At 34.7% G+C, this 21,456-nt stretch overlaps 2 protein-coding genes across 10 annotated transcripts in view; one reads left to right on the forward strand and one right to left on the reverse strand.

Annotated features, from left to right (window-relative positions):
• LOC146996649 (transcription factor unc-3-like) overlaps positions 1-21,456 on the reverse strand; it is a 96,843-nt gene that overhangs the window by 56,543 nt on the left and 18,844 nt on the right. For all 9 annotated transcript variants that reach the window (XR_015041557.1, XR_015041556.1, XR_015041555.1 and 6 more), the window contains exon 2: positions 21,260-21,328. Coding sequence is in view for 4 of the 9 variants with exons in the window: in XM_085818002.1 (XP_085674128.1) it covers positions 21,260-21,328 (69 nt within the window). In the remaining 5 variants the exon portion in view is untranslated. The remainder of the gene's footprint in view (positions 1-21,259; positions 21,329-21,456) is intronic.
• The window catches only part of LOC118180687 (inositol polyphosphate-5-phosphatase A-like), a 205,971-nt gene that overhangs the window by 5,091 nt on the left and 179,424 nt on the right, over positions 1-21,456 (forward strand). The gene's annotated exons all lie outside the window — the stretch shown is intronic.

Genomic DNA, 21,456 nt, shown 5'->3' on the forward strand with positions numbered 1-21,456 from the left:
ACACTAAATTTACATATTCCCAATTTTGTAAACATTATAATTTTCCTTTATAATCTCTTCTACTTCCTTTTCTGAAATAGATTGTTGATTTTATGGTTATTTCATACCGAACCACAATATTCCCTAATTGTTTTGAGCAGTGAATGTGACTGCAAAATGTTCTAAAACTCCATTACAGATCTATAGAGAAAATGTTTTTCTAAACCTAAGAGTTGCACTTCAAATATTCCTAACTATTTCATTATCAAATGCTAGCTATGAACGTTCGTTCAGCAAATTAAAATTAATTTTGACATATTTACAATCAACGATGGGACAAGATCCCCTAAGTCATCTGGCATTTTTGAATGTGGAAAGAGAAGAATTTGAAAGGATCGACTTTGATGAAGTAATTGATAAATTTGCTTCATCCAAGGCAAGAAAAATGTATACATAGTAATTAATTATATTAATGTATTATAACATTGTATTATTATTAAAAATATATCTACTTATCTATAATATAAAATTTTAATTGTTTAAAAACTGTACTTTTTTAAAAACAATTATAAAAATATGTAAAATAAATAATACTTTTTTAACTAATTCTACATCATCGTAAGTCTGATTTTTCCGCCGATACAGATACATTTCAGAATCCAATGCTAGTGTGGTTAGGTAGTGACTATTCTTAATATATTTTAGAGTATTTTATGGCAGATTCAGCATTTTATTATTATTTGCATTATTTTTATTACGAATATATTCTACAAATTATATTTCTATCAGTGTTTTTTTGTGGGGGGGGGCGCCAAAAAGGTATTTTGCCCCGGGTGCCAGTTATGCTTGCTACGCCACTGTGAAAATCTTATTTATACTTCGAAACCAAGCCTGCTGAAAGCCTGCAGCACAAGTTTAGGCAGCATCCAATTCCATATTCTAGTGACCAGCATGATCCGTTATAAACTTTCTCGTCATCGTATGATCATAACTGGCATAACATTTCCGAAAAATGAAGTCCTACGAGAGCGTTTATCTTTTTACTGGGAGCAGGTAAACTTTCTTGCGGAGCTGATAAATTAGTTTTATCGCTGAAGTATTTCCTTCAGTTAATAAAAAATATGGAAGAAGTAAAAAATAGTAGCCATTATTTCGAATCATAAAGCTTTTTCTTTTCTAATTCCGAAACAAGTTCAAAAAAAGAACTAAAAGTTTTTACTGCAGGTATTGATAATTTAATGCAGTTTAACCTTAAAATTAATTAAATTAACAAATCATTGACGCTTGTTTAGGACATTTCTGAATGGTATAAAACAAAAATTTAAAATCGAAATTACATTTTTAGCTTCATGATAACGCAGTTTCAGGGATTTTCCTTTTTGACCACGGAATGTGTAGTGGTGTCATCTACATTTAAATCTTGTAACTAATACTTCAAACATATTCCATACTTATATCTTCCATATTTATTATTTTAGTATTCCCTGTTGTTCAACTTACATTTTTTAAAGAAAAAGTAAAAATATAGTTTTTGAGCTTTATGCTTTAAAATAAAAAAATGCAAAATTATCTATTACCTTTTTTTACTTAGAATATTTTAAAATAGTTCTATCAATTGCCAAGTGATGTTGCCACTGTTGTGATATTGTGAATGTTACTGAGAGGAGAGAGGAATGATTTACTCGACGTATTTTACTCTTATTGGCTGGTTCAAAATATCTTAGGTTTCTCTCCTTTGAATGTTTAAATCTGGACTTCTTTTTAGATGAATATTTTAATAACGTAAATAAATAACTTTTGGTAACGTCAGAATCCTAAGATTAACCATAATAATAATTGAGACTAAAATCATATAAATCTTAAACGTTTTATAGAAGTTTTATATAATCTACAGGTCAGAGAGCAAGAACTAGTGATCCAAATGTTTTCGATGCTCCAAATCTTCAATTTTTCCCAAAAGTTCGATGACCAAATCTTTGATTTGCTGAACCGCAAAATCACTACATCGAAATACGCCATAGACAGAAACAGTTCATGGATGGGCATTAAGTCATTATATTACAGGATCCGCCCAACCGGGATAGCGGTTAGTGACTGACTGTCACGCCGAAGAATACAGTTTCGATTCCCGGATAAGGCGTGGATGTTTATAAATGTATAGTGTCTGTGTGGCATGGTGGTACTCGATCGAACTGCCAGCTTTCAGCGACTTTACCGCCGCAAGGGGGCATTAAGTGTGTAGGAGAAATAAGATATGTATAATTTAAAAATAAAAGTACTAAAAAGGAAGAACGTTTAGACAAGAGAGCTACCATCACACTTCTGGCCGAGTGCCCACCTCGGGTTTTGCTGAAATGCTTTCTCGTGCTTTTCTCTTTTCTCAAAACATATCCACTGCCCAATAAATTAATGTTTTATCGAAATCTTTAAGGAGAGTATTGAAACAAATACGTGACTGAAATGTACGGGCCACATAAATTTCCTTCAGGGGCAGCATGCGACCCGCAGGCCACCAGTTTGAAACTATATACTATACAATAGCTAGATATTTATATTTGCAATTTGCATAAATTATACAAAGCAAAGTGGACTTATTTAATAATTAAAATATTTTGGAATTGGAGCTTGAAATAATAGACAATGTTTCGTATTTTTTTTTTTTTTTTTTTTTTTTTTTTTTGGCTTATCTTCAGGCTGCGGACATAAACACTGCATAAAAATAAGCAGCAAGAAACAAGCTGCTAGAAGCAGAAGAAATGTCTAGCAGAAGCGCGACGAAATGTGAATGAAATGCGAGTAAAACATCGAAAGATTCCCAGTCAGCAGAAAAGAACAACGACGCTTTTTTTTTTTTTTTTTTCCTCCTTGGAAGAAAAAATTAAATGCAGTGTGTATCTGTACACATGCTGCCCATAAAAAAAACTTTCTTTATATAAAATATGATGCGTAAATCTCTACATATTATAAAAGAAAGTGGTGTGTGTGTCTTTCGTTTGCGCTGCGCGTAAGCTAACAGACCCACGCTACGAAATTTGGTACATAGGTGCATCTAGACAAGAGCCAGTACACCTCGAAGCGATTTTTTAGAAATTCGAATTAGAATTTTTTTATTTTATGTTTTGTGACGAAATCACGTCATTTTGAGACATAATGGGCTATAGGAACCCAAGATTTTACTCTACACACTCCATTTTGACATCGTCATAAAACATAGGCATTTAGTTATTTTACGATTTTAAAATAAATTTCGTGTTTCAATAAATCGATTAAATTTGAATTTATTTAACAAAGGGAGCTTAACATCTTTTCAACGGGATTTTTTAAAAAAATGTTTATTTTGAAAAATGTACAGTTTTCTTTGATTTTTGGACACGTTAAACTTTCATCCTGTTATATAATACATTTTTATTGATTATTTTTTTTTTTTTTTTTTTTTTTTTTTTTTTTTGATAAAGTTGTTCTGTACTGCGCGGAATTTTATGTTTTTTGAGTTGCTTTCATGTTATTTTTTGCTTATTTCATTGTTTGTAAGATATTGAGAAGTTTTGCGTGATTTTTTTTCTTCAACGGAAAGTTGCTTAATTTTTTTATTAGGATAATTAATATTTGTATTAAGGGATATAGCTTATTTGATTGTAATTTTTTTCTCTTGAAAATGTAAGATAAAATATCATTAATTATACTTTGCTTTTCAGAATTTTTTGCATTCTTTTATGTTATTTACTGCTCATTTCACTGTTTTTAAGATATTAAAAAGTTTTGAGTGATTTTCTTAAGAAACAAAGTTCTTAACCTCCTTTATACCATTTGAGGGAAGTTGGTTAATTTATTTATTGGGATAATTAATATTTGTATTAAGGGATATTGCTTATTTCATTGTAATTTTGTTATACGTAATAACTTTTTTTAATGAAGTTGTCCTGCAGAGTAAAATTTTACGCAATTTTTAAATTTAATGTTTGGTGTTTCCTTCAGACATTTTTCCGGTACATTTAAAAGCCAGACGAAGGCTGGCTGCGAAGCTGCTAGTATATAAAAAAAAAACGAGTTTTGCAAAGCGTATATTTTTAAATATGAATGATGTGAAGACCAAGGAAAGAGGGCAAAAAGTAATTCAAATGGAATTAGAGCAGAATGGAGTCTGAAGAAGATAAAATATACTTTCTAGAGTAGTAATAAAAGTTATATTGTCCCAGAAATCACAGTACTCATGATGTTAGCGGCAGAGAGGTAAAGTCGCTGAAGATTCGCATTTCAGTCCGGGACTCGAAACCCGGCATAAGCGGTTTCGCCCCTATAAACTGAAGCAGTATTTTCACAGTTCACGAATTATTTCGTTTATGTTAGAGCACGCCAATTTCATTAAAGGGTATCAGCAACCCTTATACCGACAATATTAAATAATTGGCCATTTTCGATGTACCTTTTCTCAAAACCTGCTGTAGATACAGGCTTGAAATTTTTGGAGTAATTAAAGTATACTAATCTTATTATACTGAAATGAGCTTTTGAAACATTTTGAATTTTAGAGTAATTTACAAAATATTTTGTTAGGCATAGTAAAATTTAGCACTTTTCTCACACAAAACATTTTAAAATTTTTTTTTTCTTAGTTTATCACAAAAAGCTCATTTTATTAAACATTAGGAATAAGCCATAAAAATTTTAGATACCTGTGAGCAGTAGTTCCTGAGAAAAGGTAAATCGAGTATAAAAAAAATCACGTTTGGAGAAAAACGCGTTTTTATGTAAAAATCCTCGTTTATCAAAGCATTCGATGACAAATTAAAACTCGATTTTCTACAGTTATAATTTTCATAGAGATTAAAGAATGGTATTTTTAGAAAAATAAAAGTGTAGAGAATTTGAAAATACAAAAATCCGCAGTCACCGTTTTTTGAAGATTTTTGGGTTCCAACACCCCTTAACATAAAGGAAGTATGCTTTTGAGGAAGGCTTTCTAAGGAACATGGCTCGTGCTAATGTAAAACGTGGAGAAAACCGGAAAAAAAAGCCACCTGTTCCACGGGGTTTGTTCCCAGATCTAACCAGTAATTTTCGCTGATTTTACTTTTCTTCGGCTGCACGATTCTTCCTAAAACGGGGAGATTTGGTTTGTTTTATGTGATAACGGCAAAGCCTCATTGGCTATATTGCTAAGGGGAGAGATGCCATAATGGAGCACTTTCTAAGAGATACTGGCTCGTTACATATTTGAAAAACCACGAATACGCCCATGCAGCCAGCTCGTTCGCGGGATTCGGACCTCGGACCGAACTCCAAGTGTGCAGCGACATTACCGCTCGGCCGCTGGTGGGCCTTTAAAACGGGGAGGAGATTCGAAGCACTAGTCCAATGGATTTTGCAATATCTGTGCTTCACCACAACTGTGTGTTTAAGCTCCCGTTCCCACCAATCTAAAATGGCAATACTAACAATTCGCAAATACATGACTTCTCCTTAATGAGATGTATTATGCCTCCTTAATGATATATATGTAATCCTTTCAACAGCATGTGAACAAGCATCTTCTTATGCAGTGTTAGTGAACGCTTGTGTGCCTCACGGTGCACTAATTGCTGGGGCACTGCCCAATAATTAGTGCTACAACATCGTCGTGCTTTTTTATTAGTGTTTTTTATCTATGTTCTTAGCGACGCTACAATAATCAACGCCTTAGCAATCTAACTGCACTCTTCTGCACACATGAGTATTCACGAACTCATCATTCATCATTCAAGATGTACCTGTATTTATGTACAACAGAACTGTCCTGTTAAATATTTGCATAAGTCGCCTGTAGTAACGGCAACCGCCGGCAATAAAAGGAGGTGCTTTCCTTAGTGGCACCGCAGTTCCTTTTAGTTCGAGCCAGAATAGACCTGCCCGGGGCGGAAGCCAGGGGATGAGAGATTCCGGTTTCCGCCCTGTTCCGGTTCCCGTCTTGTTCCAGTCCTGTTCCGGTCCTGATCCAGTCCTATTCCAGTTCCAGCCTGGCCGTTTAAGTCCAAAACACGTAGAAGCGGATGTCTGAATTCAGCGGAATGGAGATATACGCCGAAAGGGCTAGATGGATTCTGTCTTTTAAGGGAAAGTGTTCTTCACCGTGCCGGCATAGCTGTTACTTTAAAGCACTTTGAAGTTTTCCACCCAGGATGTTAAGTTTTTGTTTGTGATGTTAAGTTTTCATCAGTGTTGAAGTTCCAGTTAAATAAACCTTATAAGTAAGTTTTAGACAAGGTTTTTGTGTTTTTCAGAAAATTTTAGATTCGAAGTCAGATATAGCACATAGGGTTATTATCGGAAAAATCAACATTTGGCATCAAGCGACAGGATATTATCTGCAAGGTAAGCGACTTTTTTATTTTTGAATTATGGAAGCTTTAAAATTAGCAAGAACTCAATATAGAAGACTATTCAGTAAAGCTTGTAATGAATTTGACAATGAAGAAACTAAATATAATCAGGAAGAAAAATTAATTAAAATAAAAGTTATTTCCGAGAAAGCTAAAATTTTGTTTGATACTGAAATGAAAATACGAGAATTAATGTTTAAAGAAATTACAGACGAGACTTTACTTATTAAGGAAATAGATGAATCTGAATTATATTTTGATAGGTGGAGACTTCTGGAAAGTAAAGTAAAAGATCTCACTTTTGGAACCCCGAATGTAACTTTAATTGATCCGTCCTTTGTTCAGAATAAAATGTTACATTATCCGAAGATTAAATTGCCTATCTTTGACGGCAACGTGAAGAAATGGCTAGGATTTTGGGGGCAATTCCAAAAGATTGATAAAGATCCTACATTAGATAATAATGATAAATTCGCTTATTTAGCACAGGCTATGGAGAATTCTCCTGCAGAGGAAATAGTTAAAAGCTTTCCGCCAACTGGCGATAGTTACAAGAGCGCAATCGAAGCATTGCAGACGCGTTTTGGTAACAAAGAATTACTAACGGAGATTTATATTCGTGATTTGCTAACCCTTGTTATTCAAAAACAAGGTACACATTCTTTGCGGGAACTATATGATGAACTCGAATCTAATCTAAGAGCCTTGGAGATATTGGGAATAAATAGAGGCAAATATTGCGCGATATTATATCCATTGGTAGAATCAGCATTGCCGAATGAAGTCTTAAAAACCTGGGAGAGACTTAGGTTTTCGCGTAAAGGATCAGAAAGTTTAACCGGCGAAAACGCCGAGTTAAGAGAAAGGGAATCTGACCTTGAGCGCCTTTTATGTTTCTTGCGCGGTGAAGTTGAAAGTGAGGAAAGAATTTCTTTAGCAGCTAAATCTTTCAATGTTTTCGATCGATTGGCTCACGGTAATAAGAAAGGGAATTCGGGTTTAAAGATAAGAGAACCTCGCTTAAAACCTACGGCAGCTGAACTGTTTACTTCTTCTAATAAAGCTAGAAAAGGCTGCATATTTTGTTCCAGTATAAATCATGGTTCTGCGGAATGTTTTCAGGCGCGTAACTTATCGTTGTCAGAAAGAGAAGTTTTGGTCCAAAGGACACGCTCTTGTTATCTGTGTCTGAAATCTGGACATTCTGTCAGGAGGTGTAGATTAAAAACAGTTTGTTTTACATGCGGCAAAAGGCATCATATTTTTCTATGTAAGGGCCATTCACAAATGAGTGAGACAAGGCAACGGAACAGCCTCCAAATCAGGCTGAAACACTCGCCAACATTTCTTCAAGGTCTCCTAAGGTTTTGCTGCAAACAATAAGAGTAATAATTAAAGGAGATAAAAAAAAATCTCGTTCGGCTCGAGCTATAATTGATACTGGTTCTCAAAGGTCATATATTCTACAAAGCGCAGTTCAAGATATGGGTTACAGGTATACGGTAAAGGAATACCTTAGCCACGCATTATTTGGCGGTACAACGACCAGTTTGTGTGAACATAAAGTTTACAAAATTCATTTATCTAATATGTCTGGCTCGTACAGTTGTAATTTTGATGCGTTAAGTCAGCCTGTTATTTGTAATAGTATACCTTCTATTGGACAAGGAATATGGCTTAAAGAGCTTGCTGACTGTGGAATAAGTTTAATAGATCGTTTAGAAGGACCCATAGAAATTTTAATAGGAGCCGATGTTGCAGGACGATTATTAACGGGGAATCGTAAACAAATTTCAAACGGTCTTGTAGCTATTGAAACAAAGTTAGGATGGACGGTTATGGGAAAAACCGGGGAGTTGAATAGTGAAGGTTCAACATTCTTAGTTACATCAATGTTGAATAAAGAGGCTTGTATTTCTGATTTATGGGCCCTCGACTCGCTTGGTATTACGGACCCATCCGAACAAAAGACTAAATTGGAATTGTATGAGGCTACCAGGCAACATTTTCTTGATACTGTAAAAATAGAAGATGACCGCTCTGTAGTGTCTTTGCCTTGGTTGGAAGGGCACCCTCCCCTGTCGGATAATTTTGAGTTATCGCTTAAAAGGTTGCACGGTACGATTAGGCAACTTGAAATAGATAATCTTCGCCAAGAGTATGAAAATATATTCCAAGAATGGCTCAAAGAGGGCATAATAGAGGAAGTACCCGTAAATGAATTAGATTTACCCCATCATTATTTGCCACATAGACATGTTGTTAAGGAACATAGTACTACGAAGTTACGGCCAGTATTTGACGCTTCGTCTAAAGTAAAGGGTTCTCCGAGTCTCAACGATTGTCTTGAAAAGGGATTAAACCTTATTTCATTTATTCCTACAATCTTAAATAGATTTCGCCAAGAAAAAATAGGGGTGATTTCTGATATTCGTAAAGCCTTTCTACAAATTGGCCTGAATTCTAGTGACAGAAACTTCCTCCGATTTCTTTGGATAAAGGGTGAAGATGGCTTGAAGCATTTTCGTCATTGTCGAGTCGTATTTGGTGTAACTAGTAGTCCACTTTTACTTGGAGCTGTTATTCAATATCACTTAAATTCAATTTTGGAGAAAAATGATGCAGATGAAAAATATTCTTCCAACATTATTGTTAAATTAATGAATAGTTTCTATGTTGATAACTGTGTAACAAGTGTTGGAAGTGAAGATGAATTACAGCGCTTCATGAAAGTATCTTCAGATGTTATGGCAGAACGAAAATTTGAATTGCGGGGTTGGGAATATACCGACTGTAGTTTAGAAACAGAATCTATTGCGAATGTATTAGGTTTGTTATGGGAAAGACAAGGCGATACTCTTCAAATAAATGTTGCTAATTTACAAAATCTTTGTTTCGAGAAAGTTACGAAAAGAAGTATTTTGGCAATAGCCCATAAAGTATTTGATCCCATCGGTATAACATGTCCAGTCCTTATATTACCTAAGATGTTATTACAGCGTACATGGGAAACAAAAGTAAAATGGGACGAAGAAGTTAACACCGAAATTAAAAGTAAATTTTTGAAATGGGTAAAGGACATTTTTCTTTTGAAAAACATTAAAATTCCAAGGTGGATACGATATCAGCCAAAACAGTGTTCAATCCATGTTTTTTGTGACGCCAGTCAAGCAGCGTATGCGGCAGTAGTTTTTATTCGTGTAGAAGAACCTGAATCAGTTAAAGTACAGTTGCTTCAGGCTAGGTCTAGAGTTTCCCCTTGTGGTAAAAAGGAAACTACCATTGTAAGATTAGAATTGTTAGCAGCAACTATTGCATCTCGTCTTGCTGCAGACGCTCTAAAAGACTTCGAGGCCAGAAGTATATTTTTCTGGACAGATTCAACTACTGTCCTTGCATGGATAAAAAGGGAAGAACAATGGGGGACATTTGTAGAAAATAGAGTACAGGAAATAAGGCTTTTGACACGTGTGGAGGATTGGAGGCATATACCTCGTCACCTTAACCCTGCAGATCTTCCAAGTAGAGGGTGTTCAGTTCGCCAACTCTCCCGGTCAAAATGGTGGGAGGGTCCGAGCTGGCTTTTAAAATCGCAAGAAAATTGGCCGAGTGCCGAATTTATAACTGATGAAGCGGAAATAGCCAGCGAGAAAAAAAAAGGCAGTGGTTTCATCTCTAGTGTCTACTGAAAGGTTTAGTTTGAGTGAGCGATTTTCTAGCTATCGAAAAACAGTTAGAGTTGTTGGTTGGATTCAACGATTTTTCTTTAATTGCAGAAATAAGAAAAAAAGGAAAGGTGAACTCACTGTTGATGAAATTGATTTTGCAGAAAAGGTTGTTATTCGCTTGATTCAATCGGAATCGTTTCAGGATATAGAAGACGCACGCTTACGAACTCTTAGTCCATTTTACGATGCGGGAATTCTAAGAATTAAAACTGGTGCGTTTCGAAGAGATGACACGTTAGAGTTTAGAACACCTATAATATTACCAGGAGAACATCCATTAGTTAGGAATTTAATTATGGAAGAACATAAAAAGAAAGGACATGCAGGTGTACAATATATACTGAATACCTTAAGGGAAAGGTTTTGGTTGTTATCTGGCAGAAGAACGGTGCGTTCTGTTTTGAGTAAATGCATTACTTGCAAGAGATATTCTGCTGCACCTGTTGACCACATATCAGCCCCACCGCCAATAGAGCGAGTAAATGATTCAGCAGTATTTCAAGTAACGGGTATAGACCTTTGTGGTCCTTTATTGTTGAGAAACAAAGAAAAGGCATGGATTTGTGTTTTTACATGCGCCGTTTATAGAGCGGTCCATTTGGAGTTGCTGACTTCTCTATCTACAGAAGTGTTTCTTCAGGCTTTTCATCGGTTCGTGTCACGAAGAGGTAAACCCACAACTGTGTACAGTGATAATGGAACTAATTTTGTAGGAGCTTCAAATGCATTTAAATTAATAGATTTTGAACAAATTAATCGGCAGGCAGCCAATGAGCGGATAACATGGAAATTTATTCCCCCAAGTGCTCCATGGTGGGGTGGTTGGTGGGAACGTCTGATCGGAATGATGAAGCAAGTCCTTAAAAAAGTTCTTAAACATGCTTGTTTAAATTATGAAGAAATGTACACGATACTGTGTGACTGTGAAGCGATTCTTAATGACCGACCGTTGACAGTAATTCCTTCCGATCCTGAATTTAAAGCTTTAACTCCTGCCGACTTTTTAAAAGAAATTAGAACTAGTAGTTTGCGGGATATAAAATACGGTATTAAATCAAGTAATTTACAAAGAAGATTTCAGTATATTCAAACTGTACGAGAAGCATTTAAAAATAGATTTCGTAAAGAATATTTGGGAATTCTCAAGGTTTCGCATAAAAGAGCTGAAAGGAAAGTTACTATTAAATTAGATGATATTGTTTTGATCGGTAGTAGTGACAAAAGACTTTTTTGGCAACTTGGTCGTGTCATAGAACTACTTCCAGGACCTGATGGAATGGATCGGCTTGCAAGAGTAAAGACCCGAAATGGAATTTTGCTTAGAGCAGTTCGAACTCTGTATCCTTTAGAGGTAGCGCAAAATGATGTACCCGTGAAGCTGCACAATGAAAAACAAGATTCTTTGTCTGAACTTAAACTCAACATAGATGATAAATCTGTCAGGCCTGTAACACGATCTGGTAGAACTGTAACTCCGCCGGACAGATTGGCATATTAAGGCTCTTTTGCATTGTTTTACTTTGATGTGAAAGTTCACTTTTTTTTTCTTTTTTTTTTCTTTTTTTTTTTTTTTCCTTAGGTGGAAGGATGTTAAATATTTGCATAAGTCGCCTGTAGTAACGGCAACCGCCGGCAATAAAAGGAGGTGCTTTCCTTAGTGGCACCGCAGTTCCTTTTAGTTCGAGCCAGAATAGACCTGCCCGGGGCGGAAGCCAGGGGATGAGATATTCCGGTTTCCGCCCTGTTCCGGTTCCCGTCTTGTTGCGGATCCAGTCCTGTTCCGGTTCCCGTCTTGTTCCAGTCCTGTTCCGGTCCTGATCCAGTCCTATTCCAGTTCCAGCCTGGCCGTTTAAGTCCAAAACACGTAGGAGCGGATGTCTGAATTCAGCGGAATGGAGATATACGCCGAAAGGGCTAGATGGATTCTGTCTTTTAAGGGAAAGTGTTCTTCACCGTGCCGGCATAGCTGTTACTTTAAAGCACTTTGAAGTTTTCCACCCAGGATGTTAAGTTTTTGTTTGTGATGTTAAGTTTTCATCAGTGTTGAAGTTCCAGTTAAATAAACCTTTAAGTTTTAGACAAGGTTTTTGTGTTTTTCAGAAAATTTTAGATTCGAAGTCAGATATAGCACATAGGGTTATTATCGGAAAAATCAACAGTCCTACACTAACCTTGTGCTCCAGCTCTCGTGTGACTTCATGTACTCCATTTGTCTTTTTGTGCCTTAAGTGACTATGTGTATGTACCTGTTTTATGTGCTCTCTGTTTATGCATTTTACGCATTGTGTTTTGTGTATTGTTTGCCTATGTGTTTTTAGGTCTTTTTATGTGTACGTCTTATTGTAAAGTATTTTCAGTTTAACTTCCTACTATCTGTAACACCACAGCTTGCCTCTTCAATCTGTAATATAATCCTACTAATGCCCTTGTAAGGCCATGTACTTCCCTTTGACAACCTCAATAATCTCCTGGTGCTGCCTCGTGCGGCTCCAGGGAGCTTTTGCTGTAGTTAGACTAGGAAGTGGAACATATGCCTGTTTACCTCTGTTAGACACCAGGCGTTCCAGTCCTCCGTGACCTACCTACCTTTGATACCGGTTTCAAGGAACTCCATATACTTTTCTGAAAGCTCATGTCACAAGTAGAAGAACTGGGAAATCTTAGGGCAGAGGGACAAGCGTTTAGGAGCTATAGGGCGCACAAAGTATCAGAAAAATGTTGGAAACATGACGCCAAAAGTAGCTAAAATACTCGTTTCACGTGTTTATATGAACTAATAATAGAGTAAGAAGGTGGGGATCTTAATATAAAGGAAGAAACAACTCGTTGAAAAGAAACATTATACGTTGAGATGTTGAAAATGTGACTCGTTATTATCTTCAAACAAAATCCATTACAAGAGACAATCCATGTGCAATTCATCGAAGTTCCAACTGCTCTAGGGAGGACATCACGCATGCTCTATAAAGAAGTGGAGAGGGTCCATGCACGACCATTCAATTCATTCATATGATAGTCTATCTATTAAAAGTTACAAAACAGAATTCATGGATAAAGAGAATTTAAAGAAAGGAAAAAATGAGCCTACGGAAATCATCTATATTGTGTTCATTTAACGCTACAAACAAGGAAGGAACAAGGAAGTTATTTTTAAATATTTGAAACGTTTCATTTAACAGAAAAAAATTGAGTTTATTTTCGTACATTCAAAGGTGGTGTGGTGTATTTAATTATGGCAAAGCACACGAGGGCTATCTGCCTAAAGGGAGGGATGCCTTTCGTGGAGGACTTTCTAAGGGAAACTGGCTCGTATACACGTTACACATGGCGAAAACCACGAAAACGCCCATGCAGCCAGCCCGTTCGCGGGATTCGAACCTCAGACCGAACTACCAGTGTTCAGCGTCTTTACCGCTCGGCCGCTGGTGGGCCCGTACATTTAAAGGTAAACTGATTTATTTTTACTGCTAACAAATCAATTATTAGGCCACAAAATAGTTTTGTATTTTATATGTATTTCAACGAATATGATGTTTTCAAGGGTATTTAAAAATTCCTTATCGTTTTTATATAAACCTCTGGGTATTGGGCTGTATTAAAGCATGGTACGCCTAATTTCTCCCCAGTCTTCGTTTCTTTAATGTTTAGATTTATATAACACGAAAGATTGACAGTTCAGTGAAGTCTGATTTCTTAAGCTTTCCATTCCTCCTTTTGAACAAGGTTAACAGAAGAAAAATTCTTCTGTTGAATCTGGGCTACCTCCCACAATATTTCCCTGTTTTGAGAGAATATTTCAAACGGCAAGAGGTAAAATTAAGACTAACGCTGTCTCTTAAAAATCCGAAAATTCGAATTGAAAACAACTTTAAACATAAAATGATCTCTGCAAACTATGTAAGAATTTCAAAGAAAATTTCAGGAAAGCTCAAGCCTTTCTCTGATTCAATTTTTTTTTTAGCTCAAATTTTTTTTTTTTTTTTTTTTTTTTTTTTTTTTCTTAATTCATTTACTTTAGAAAGTACACTTAGCCGAATTAAATGCATTGACTTCTGGATGGTCGTCTAGTGAAACCGTATTACTTGTATATTCAAGCTATGGTATGAAAGATACTATATAGCACTGACATGAAGGATATAAACTGATAACATAAATATGTTCATACGCTTGTCATTAATAAATTCTGAAAAGCAAACACGCTTTAAATTTACTAAATTTCTTCTGTATACGTATGTGAATAGGTCAACACGCAGCGGTTTTTTAAAAATGCAGCCGCTCTAAAAGTGTTACAATCAGAAGATGCGGTACAGTAAATTTTGCTGATTAGATGTGAGTATATTAATTGCAATTACATAAGCGTTACTGCAGCGAACAGCTTTGCGAAATGACAGGTAAAAAAATCATACGAAATGTTTCTCCCACTGTTGTATCAATTTTTTTACTCTAATTTATGAAATATTTAAGAAAAGTGAAATTACAACAAAATTTGGAATGCCTGAAATGGTAATAATTTCTCCCTGGAGTTCAATTAATTTCTGCTTTTAAATCAATAATTTAATTTCAATATAAGTAATGACTCCAGTTATCAATTGAGTCTCTGTGACAGCCAGCTAAAGGAAACCACCGAGGTTCAGAAAGCTACGAGAGATGACAGTTCAGTCGAGCTAAAGCGGGACTCTCAAATCGGGGGATTCGAATTTTAGAGGGTCTTTGATGTAACAAGCGAGGACGCTGTCTGATAAAGGCTTCCTGGCACGCGACCCATTATCGTTTCCTAGCGGACGAGCAGCAGTCTACAGATCCAGTGCTATTTTTATCGGGTATGTTACAAGTATGGTAATACTTGGAGTATGCATCGTCCTATGGCGATGTAACACTCATTGAATTTATCTAAAGTGGCTCAGAGGATAAGATTACAGAATACTTGTAGTTTTGTTACGGGGTTGATTTCCAACAGAATTGTCTGGTTGTGTGGATGTTTCTTTATGGTTTTTCTCTTTGCGCAATGGAATGCAGTGGAACCTCCACGAGCAGAAGCTGAAGGGAGATAAAGGGACATTCAATTAATCGAAAGCTCAGCTTATAAGGTATTTCTCCCGCAGTGGCGTAACTAGGGTGGGGCAAGGGGGGACATCTGTCCCCGAGCGCAGCATCCAAGGGGCACCAAAGTCATGCTACGAAATTTTTTAATGAAATATTTTCCGTTTCTGTCACACAGAAAGGGGCGCAGATTCTTTATTTGTTCCCGGGCGCTAGAAATTCTAGCTACGACCTTGTTCTCCCGCCTTCCTAGCGTGCCTTCGTGGTGTAGTGGTCAGCACACTGAGCCGGTATTTCAGAGGTTCGTGGTTCGATTCCCAGCGAACACGATTGCATATTTTTCATCCCTCCTGCTTCAAAAATATACCTAATGTCTCTACAGTAGCACCCTAACTAAAAGGATTTTGGATGAGGATTCTCCACACCCAGGATTTGGCGAATGAGTCCCCTAAAAATCCCAGTCGCCCTTTAAAAGGGGGAGTATATAAGGTATTTCTCCTGCCTTCGTAATATAGTGGTTCTGCACGCTGGGCCGGTATTCCAGAGGTCCGCGGTTCGATTTCCGGGGAAAGCGTTGCTAATTTTTCATCTCTCCGGCTTCCAAAAATATACCCAATGTCTCTACAAGCTAATGAGAAAAGGCAATAACAATTTCGAATATACACTTCATCATTCCATTCGACTTATTTAAATTTGAAAAACAGAAGTTCTATTGTACAATTTCTTAAACAGAACAGTTCAGTACAGCTCCATCCGGGATCTAGATTGTTTTCTGTACTTTGAGTAATAAACTACAAATCGTATAAATCAAATAAAAATGCTCTTTTCTTAGAACTAACTCAAGTGTTGACCAAACTTGTTTTAAATGACTTGTCTTGACTTACTTTGTCTTAAATGACAAGTCATTTTATGTTTCTTCCTAATCATTAATGTGAAACCTACTGTAAATATATTAAAAAATTAAATCAATACATGAAATACAAGGAATACATATCACACTAAGCGGAATTCGGTGCAATTATTCTTTTATAATATTCTTTAAAATGGGGCGGGGCGGAATTGTACAGAAAATGTGTACGAAAAAATAGCTAATTCATTAAAATTGAAAAAAAAGATTGTCGGAAGAATCATTTGAGCTCTAAAAAGACAAATAAATAAAAATAAATAAAAATGTCAGAAAAAGTGAAAAGTGAAAAAGCATCAAAAAGCTACAATTTTAAGAAGTTTTTTAAAGTGAAGTTTAGTTTGGTTTATTTATGGGAAAGCACTAGAGAACAATCTGACTAAGGAAAGGTATGCCTTCGCGGAGGGCTTTCTAAGGAAAACTTGCTCGCACAACACGTTACACATACGGAAAATCACGAAAACGCCCATGCAACCAGCCCGTTCGCCGGGATTCAAACCCCAGATCCAACTACTAGTGATCAACGTATTGTATTGTATTGTATTGTATTGTGTGTGATTATGGCAAAGCCTCGAGGGCTATCTGCCTAAGGGGAGGGATGCCTTCGTGGAGAACTTTCCAAGGGAAACACATGTTACACATGGGAAAAACCACGAAAACTCCATGCAGCTAGCCCGTTCGCGGGATTCGAACTACCAGTGTTCAGCGACTTTACCACACTGCCAATGGTGGGCTCGCTAGTGATCAACGATTTTGCCGCTCCGCCGCTGGTTGGCCCTTTTGAAAATTAAGAAAATAACCGTGCAAAACGTGTTATTGAATCAGCAGCAAAGTAGTTACATTTCATTTGTAATTAAGAGGAAAATCTAGTGTTTAAAGAACTCCGGTAAAATCCACCAAAGAACGACAATATACTTCAAAGACAAGACTAAATATATGCAGTTACTCTGATTTTCGCGCCTGTTGAAGACTCTGGGTTAACTGACAGTGGCGAATACATTTTAATGATTTTTTTTTAAATATTTGTACAGTATAGAATCAGTTTTTTTAAACTTCTTTTAGAAATATGCATATTATTTATACAAATTAGATGATGATACAAAATATATGAGATGAACTATTATAGAAAGTTAGGGTACTTTTCCGTTTCGCCGGCGCAAATCTCGACAAGCAGACTTTATTGGCGACAACATACAGTATACACGTAAAAAATATTTAAAAAATGTTAGTTCTAAGAATTCTTTTTAAAAAAGAAGGCATAAACATTTTAATATCGCTTAAAATTTTATAAAAAGCCAATAAATAAAGACAATAAATTTGTAAAAACACATTAATTTAAGAATTTACTATGCTTTCACGGTTCAACATTCTGATTCGCCGGTTTATATCACGTGACCCCAAGCGATCTCATCTCACGTAAACTACTCTACAAAAATCTAATGCTCTCAGTAATTATCTACATTAATTTCAAGTTAAATCTTAATTTGGAACACAAGTTTAAATGCAAGAAATATTTCAATTCGTGCGAATAGCTTACTCAGAAATTATGTAAAACTGCAGTGCTTTACTTCGCTAATGCATTCTCGTTAGAATTGATGAATTTAACCCTTGACTTTACCTTTTCTATATTTTCGGCTTCGGGTAAGCACTGTGATTGCATCCTAATTAACTTTATTACCGAAAATGGCCTTAGACATAAAACTGAACTATCTGATAAAAATTCTATGTAATTATATGCCAGTATTGAAAGAAACAATCAATCTGATAAGAAAAAGCTGCGACTTGTTTTGAAATTGAGGCGTAAAAGGTTACCAGCGAGAATATTTCGTTTGGCATGGGTTGTACCATTATTGGCGACTTTATCGCTTGCGCCGGCAAAACGGAAAAGTACCAAAGTTAGTTTTATTCGTATATTTCGTAGAATTTTTGGTTGAAAATTTAGTTTCCTTCGCAAATAGCATATTTGCTTTGCAGTTCTGAATTATCTTCTAAAATGTTTTATTTTTCTCAAAATTTATTTTACCGTAGCAATATGTTTTTTGAATGAGGAAAACAAGAGTGTTTTTTAGCTAAACGTTTGTTGTTACGCCTAATTCACAAAGGAAAATATATTACCTCAATATAGATATTTATCTCAATGCTATGCTCTAAATGTACGAATATTTCCGTATCAAATAGAGTTAATTTCTAAAATTAAAAATGGCGTAACTCTACGGAACGCTGTTATAGTCTGCGTGTGTAACAGAACTATGTTTCATTTTACATATATAAATAATAAAATTATATAAATAAATCTCTATACAGATAAATAGGTTATATGGTTTTATAATAAATATTAACTATTCTAATTCTTTATATATATTCTTTATCTTATTATTTATATTATAATATATTAGATAAAATAAAATTTATCTTAGACAGATAAGAAATAAAATATGTTAAATCGAAATGAATATATGGCAAAAAAATTAACGAAATATAAGAAATGGAAAAAGAGTAAATTATGAGAGTAAAATTTGATAAGAGTGTAACAAAAAAAATAAATATTCTTTAATAGCATATAAGTTCATTTAAAGCAACGGAGTGCATTTTGCATTCAACATTTAATGAAAAATATATTTTTAAATTAAAAACTTATCACTAAAGAAGTTTACTACAGAAACTTAATCGTGCGCTAAAATTATTAAATACTACAAGGTAATTATTGATTAAATGTCAAACTTTGCAGTAACTTCGTAACTGAAATTTAACCTGAAATCTTCCCATCAATTTTACAGTTTTATATAGATTTGGAACTGGAAATCTTATTATCCTCTACTTCTAAAAACAAATGTGAACAGAAATCAGAAATGTGATATGTTTTCATGTCTCCGACTGGCCGAACTTTATGTCTCGTATACTAAAAATTTTTAATATAAATCCATTTTTTTTTTCAGCTTACGTTAACTAGATGCTGGGCTTATGGTTCAGCCTCGGATGTTTCTTGTGCGTGTTTTGCAGGGGCATGGACCTTTATTTTTCCGAATGAAACTAAGGTCCCAATGAACAATGTGTATTTTGTAACTAATATCAGTATTAGTCTTATTAATGCTAAAAGAAATATCAAGTGAATAATGGACTTCCCTGCTGATATTGCAATCTCTAATCATAGTAAAGAAATATTGAAGACTGTCTTATAGAAAACTCCGGCTGCAGTTAAAATTTTTCTCAAAACCTGAGAAATACCTAAGCCATTCTATAGTAGAACATAGCTGAATTCAAGCAAAATACCACTTTTTTGAAATGACGTAATTTTTAATATAATATTACTCCATTTGCAGAAAGAAATCAATTACATTATGAGATTACAAATAGTCTTTTGACTACAAGTTTGAGAGACGGCAAACTTATAGTCTTTTGACTACAAGTTTGAGAGACGGCAAACTTGAATCCCTGTTAATACATTCTCAATTAATTCTAAGCATTTAGTGGCAAGTGAGAGCAAGTTCAGGTGTGCTTCAATGCATATCTTGATAATCTGAAAGCCAATATATATACAATATATTTTAGGTTGTATTATAGGTTGAAAACCTTTCTGAATTGTTTAAATATCTTTTAGTCTGATTATAAGCTTCTAAAATAATTTCCAACATAGGGGGGAAAATTGTTTCCGATAGCTGATTTTTCACGCTAAAATTTATGTAATTTATATTGCAGCATTTTACGTATGTTTTACGAAACATACCTTGACTAGTTAAATATGGAAAACTGAAAAATGATAAATAAAGAAAGTATATATATAGTTAAATATGGAAAACTGAAAAATGATAAATAAAGAATAGAAAAAAGTAGACTATTAGAAAAATAACAAAACAACTTCATAATCAAATCTAAAATAATGTGCTGTATGACCTTTTGCTTGCAGAAATATTTAAAGTTTTCTTCGCAAATTTATCACATTCGTACTGTCATTTTCATTGTTTAAATGTATTTCGCCAATGTAATATATAGATGCTGTGAAGATGTCCTTATGTGTTACTATAATACTTTTCCATATTTAAAAACAAGTGAATAGCCATTAAACTATTTTATGTGCTTTGAAAAATTAAGATATTGCTGGTTTAGTATCGTTTTGATAGTAAGAAATGAGTCAACATTAAATAAAAAAATTTAACAACCAAAATTATTTATGTTCTGTTCCACCACAAAGAATCCTCTGGCTGTTATAAAAGATATCCCAAAATGTTTCTAGTTCATGTAGTCTTTTAGTATGACGCAGAGGGTTACATGGTTCAGATGGCACCCTATCTTTAAGAAACATATCTGTAACTGATAGAAAATTTAATAATCTTCTGAAAATTAGACAACTGACTAGCGTCTCCTCTTCCCTTTGTTGGAGGATATAAATCCTAATGTCATTTATACAAAAAAGTCTCGAAGATGAAACGTGAATGACGTAGAAATCTTCTCAGTCGGTTACCCAAACAGAGTGGGAAATTATTCTAGAAGATTATATTTCTGCGATAAATGATTACGACCTTCAATCAAAATCATTTAGAGCTATTAAAATTAATTTTCATATCTGTATTTCTTAATTAGCTATAAAAAGTTACACACTATTTAATAATTGTGTCATGAATTACTCCACTGGCTCTTGGCAACATAATCAACCGTTCTTGCGCTCTTTTAAAAGCTGCATTACTCAGAATACTAAAACTCAAGCAAATTCGGACATATTTTCCTCCTACTGTTGTTGTCGTGAATATAAGATGAATATAAGGCGGGCAGAGGTGTACTGTAAGGGCAGGGTAACTGGATCTAGTTGTAGAGCCATCTGCTGCGCAAACATTTGTACTAAATTTAGAGATCAGGCGAATGAATATCGAAAACGAGCTGGATGTGGCAGCGATTAGTGATCTTATTTGATTGTTTATTTAATATTAAGCAATTTAAAAGAAACTAAGGACTTTAAAAAATAGCTTATTATTATTATTATTATTATTTTGAATAAGAAATATAAAACTGCAAGTTATTGGAAAATTTATATAATAATAATAGCTTAAATGGTTATTAATAGAATAGTTTATTTTACCATTATTGCTCCATAACCTATTGTATTACAAAACTAATATACATATATAACAAAACTAATGCATATATATATATATATATATATATATATATATACTTTTCCATTCGTTGCATATATATATATATATATATATATATATGCAACGAATGGAAAAGTATACACCAAGAAACACATATCCTACCTGTCAATTATCACGGGATCGGAGGGTGTTTCATTTCTGTTTCCACAGCTCTTCTTGTCACAGCACCGACTAAAAGCAGGTAAAAGAAATCTTTAGTTACATTTTAAAATTAAATCGAAGCATATATTTTAATTCCAGACACCGAATAAAAATAAAAGGTACTATTATTGAAAAAATGCAGTATTCTGTAATATAAT

This window comes from Stegodyphus dumicola, chromosome 6, assembly GCF_044657685.1.
Source record: "Stegodyphus dumicola isolate Sdum_Otavi_A_Nest chromosome 6, ASM4465768v1".
Classification (NCBI taxonomy): Eukaryota; Metazoa; Arthropoda; class Arachnida; order Araneae; family Eresidae; genus Stegodyphus; species Stegodyphus dumicola.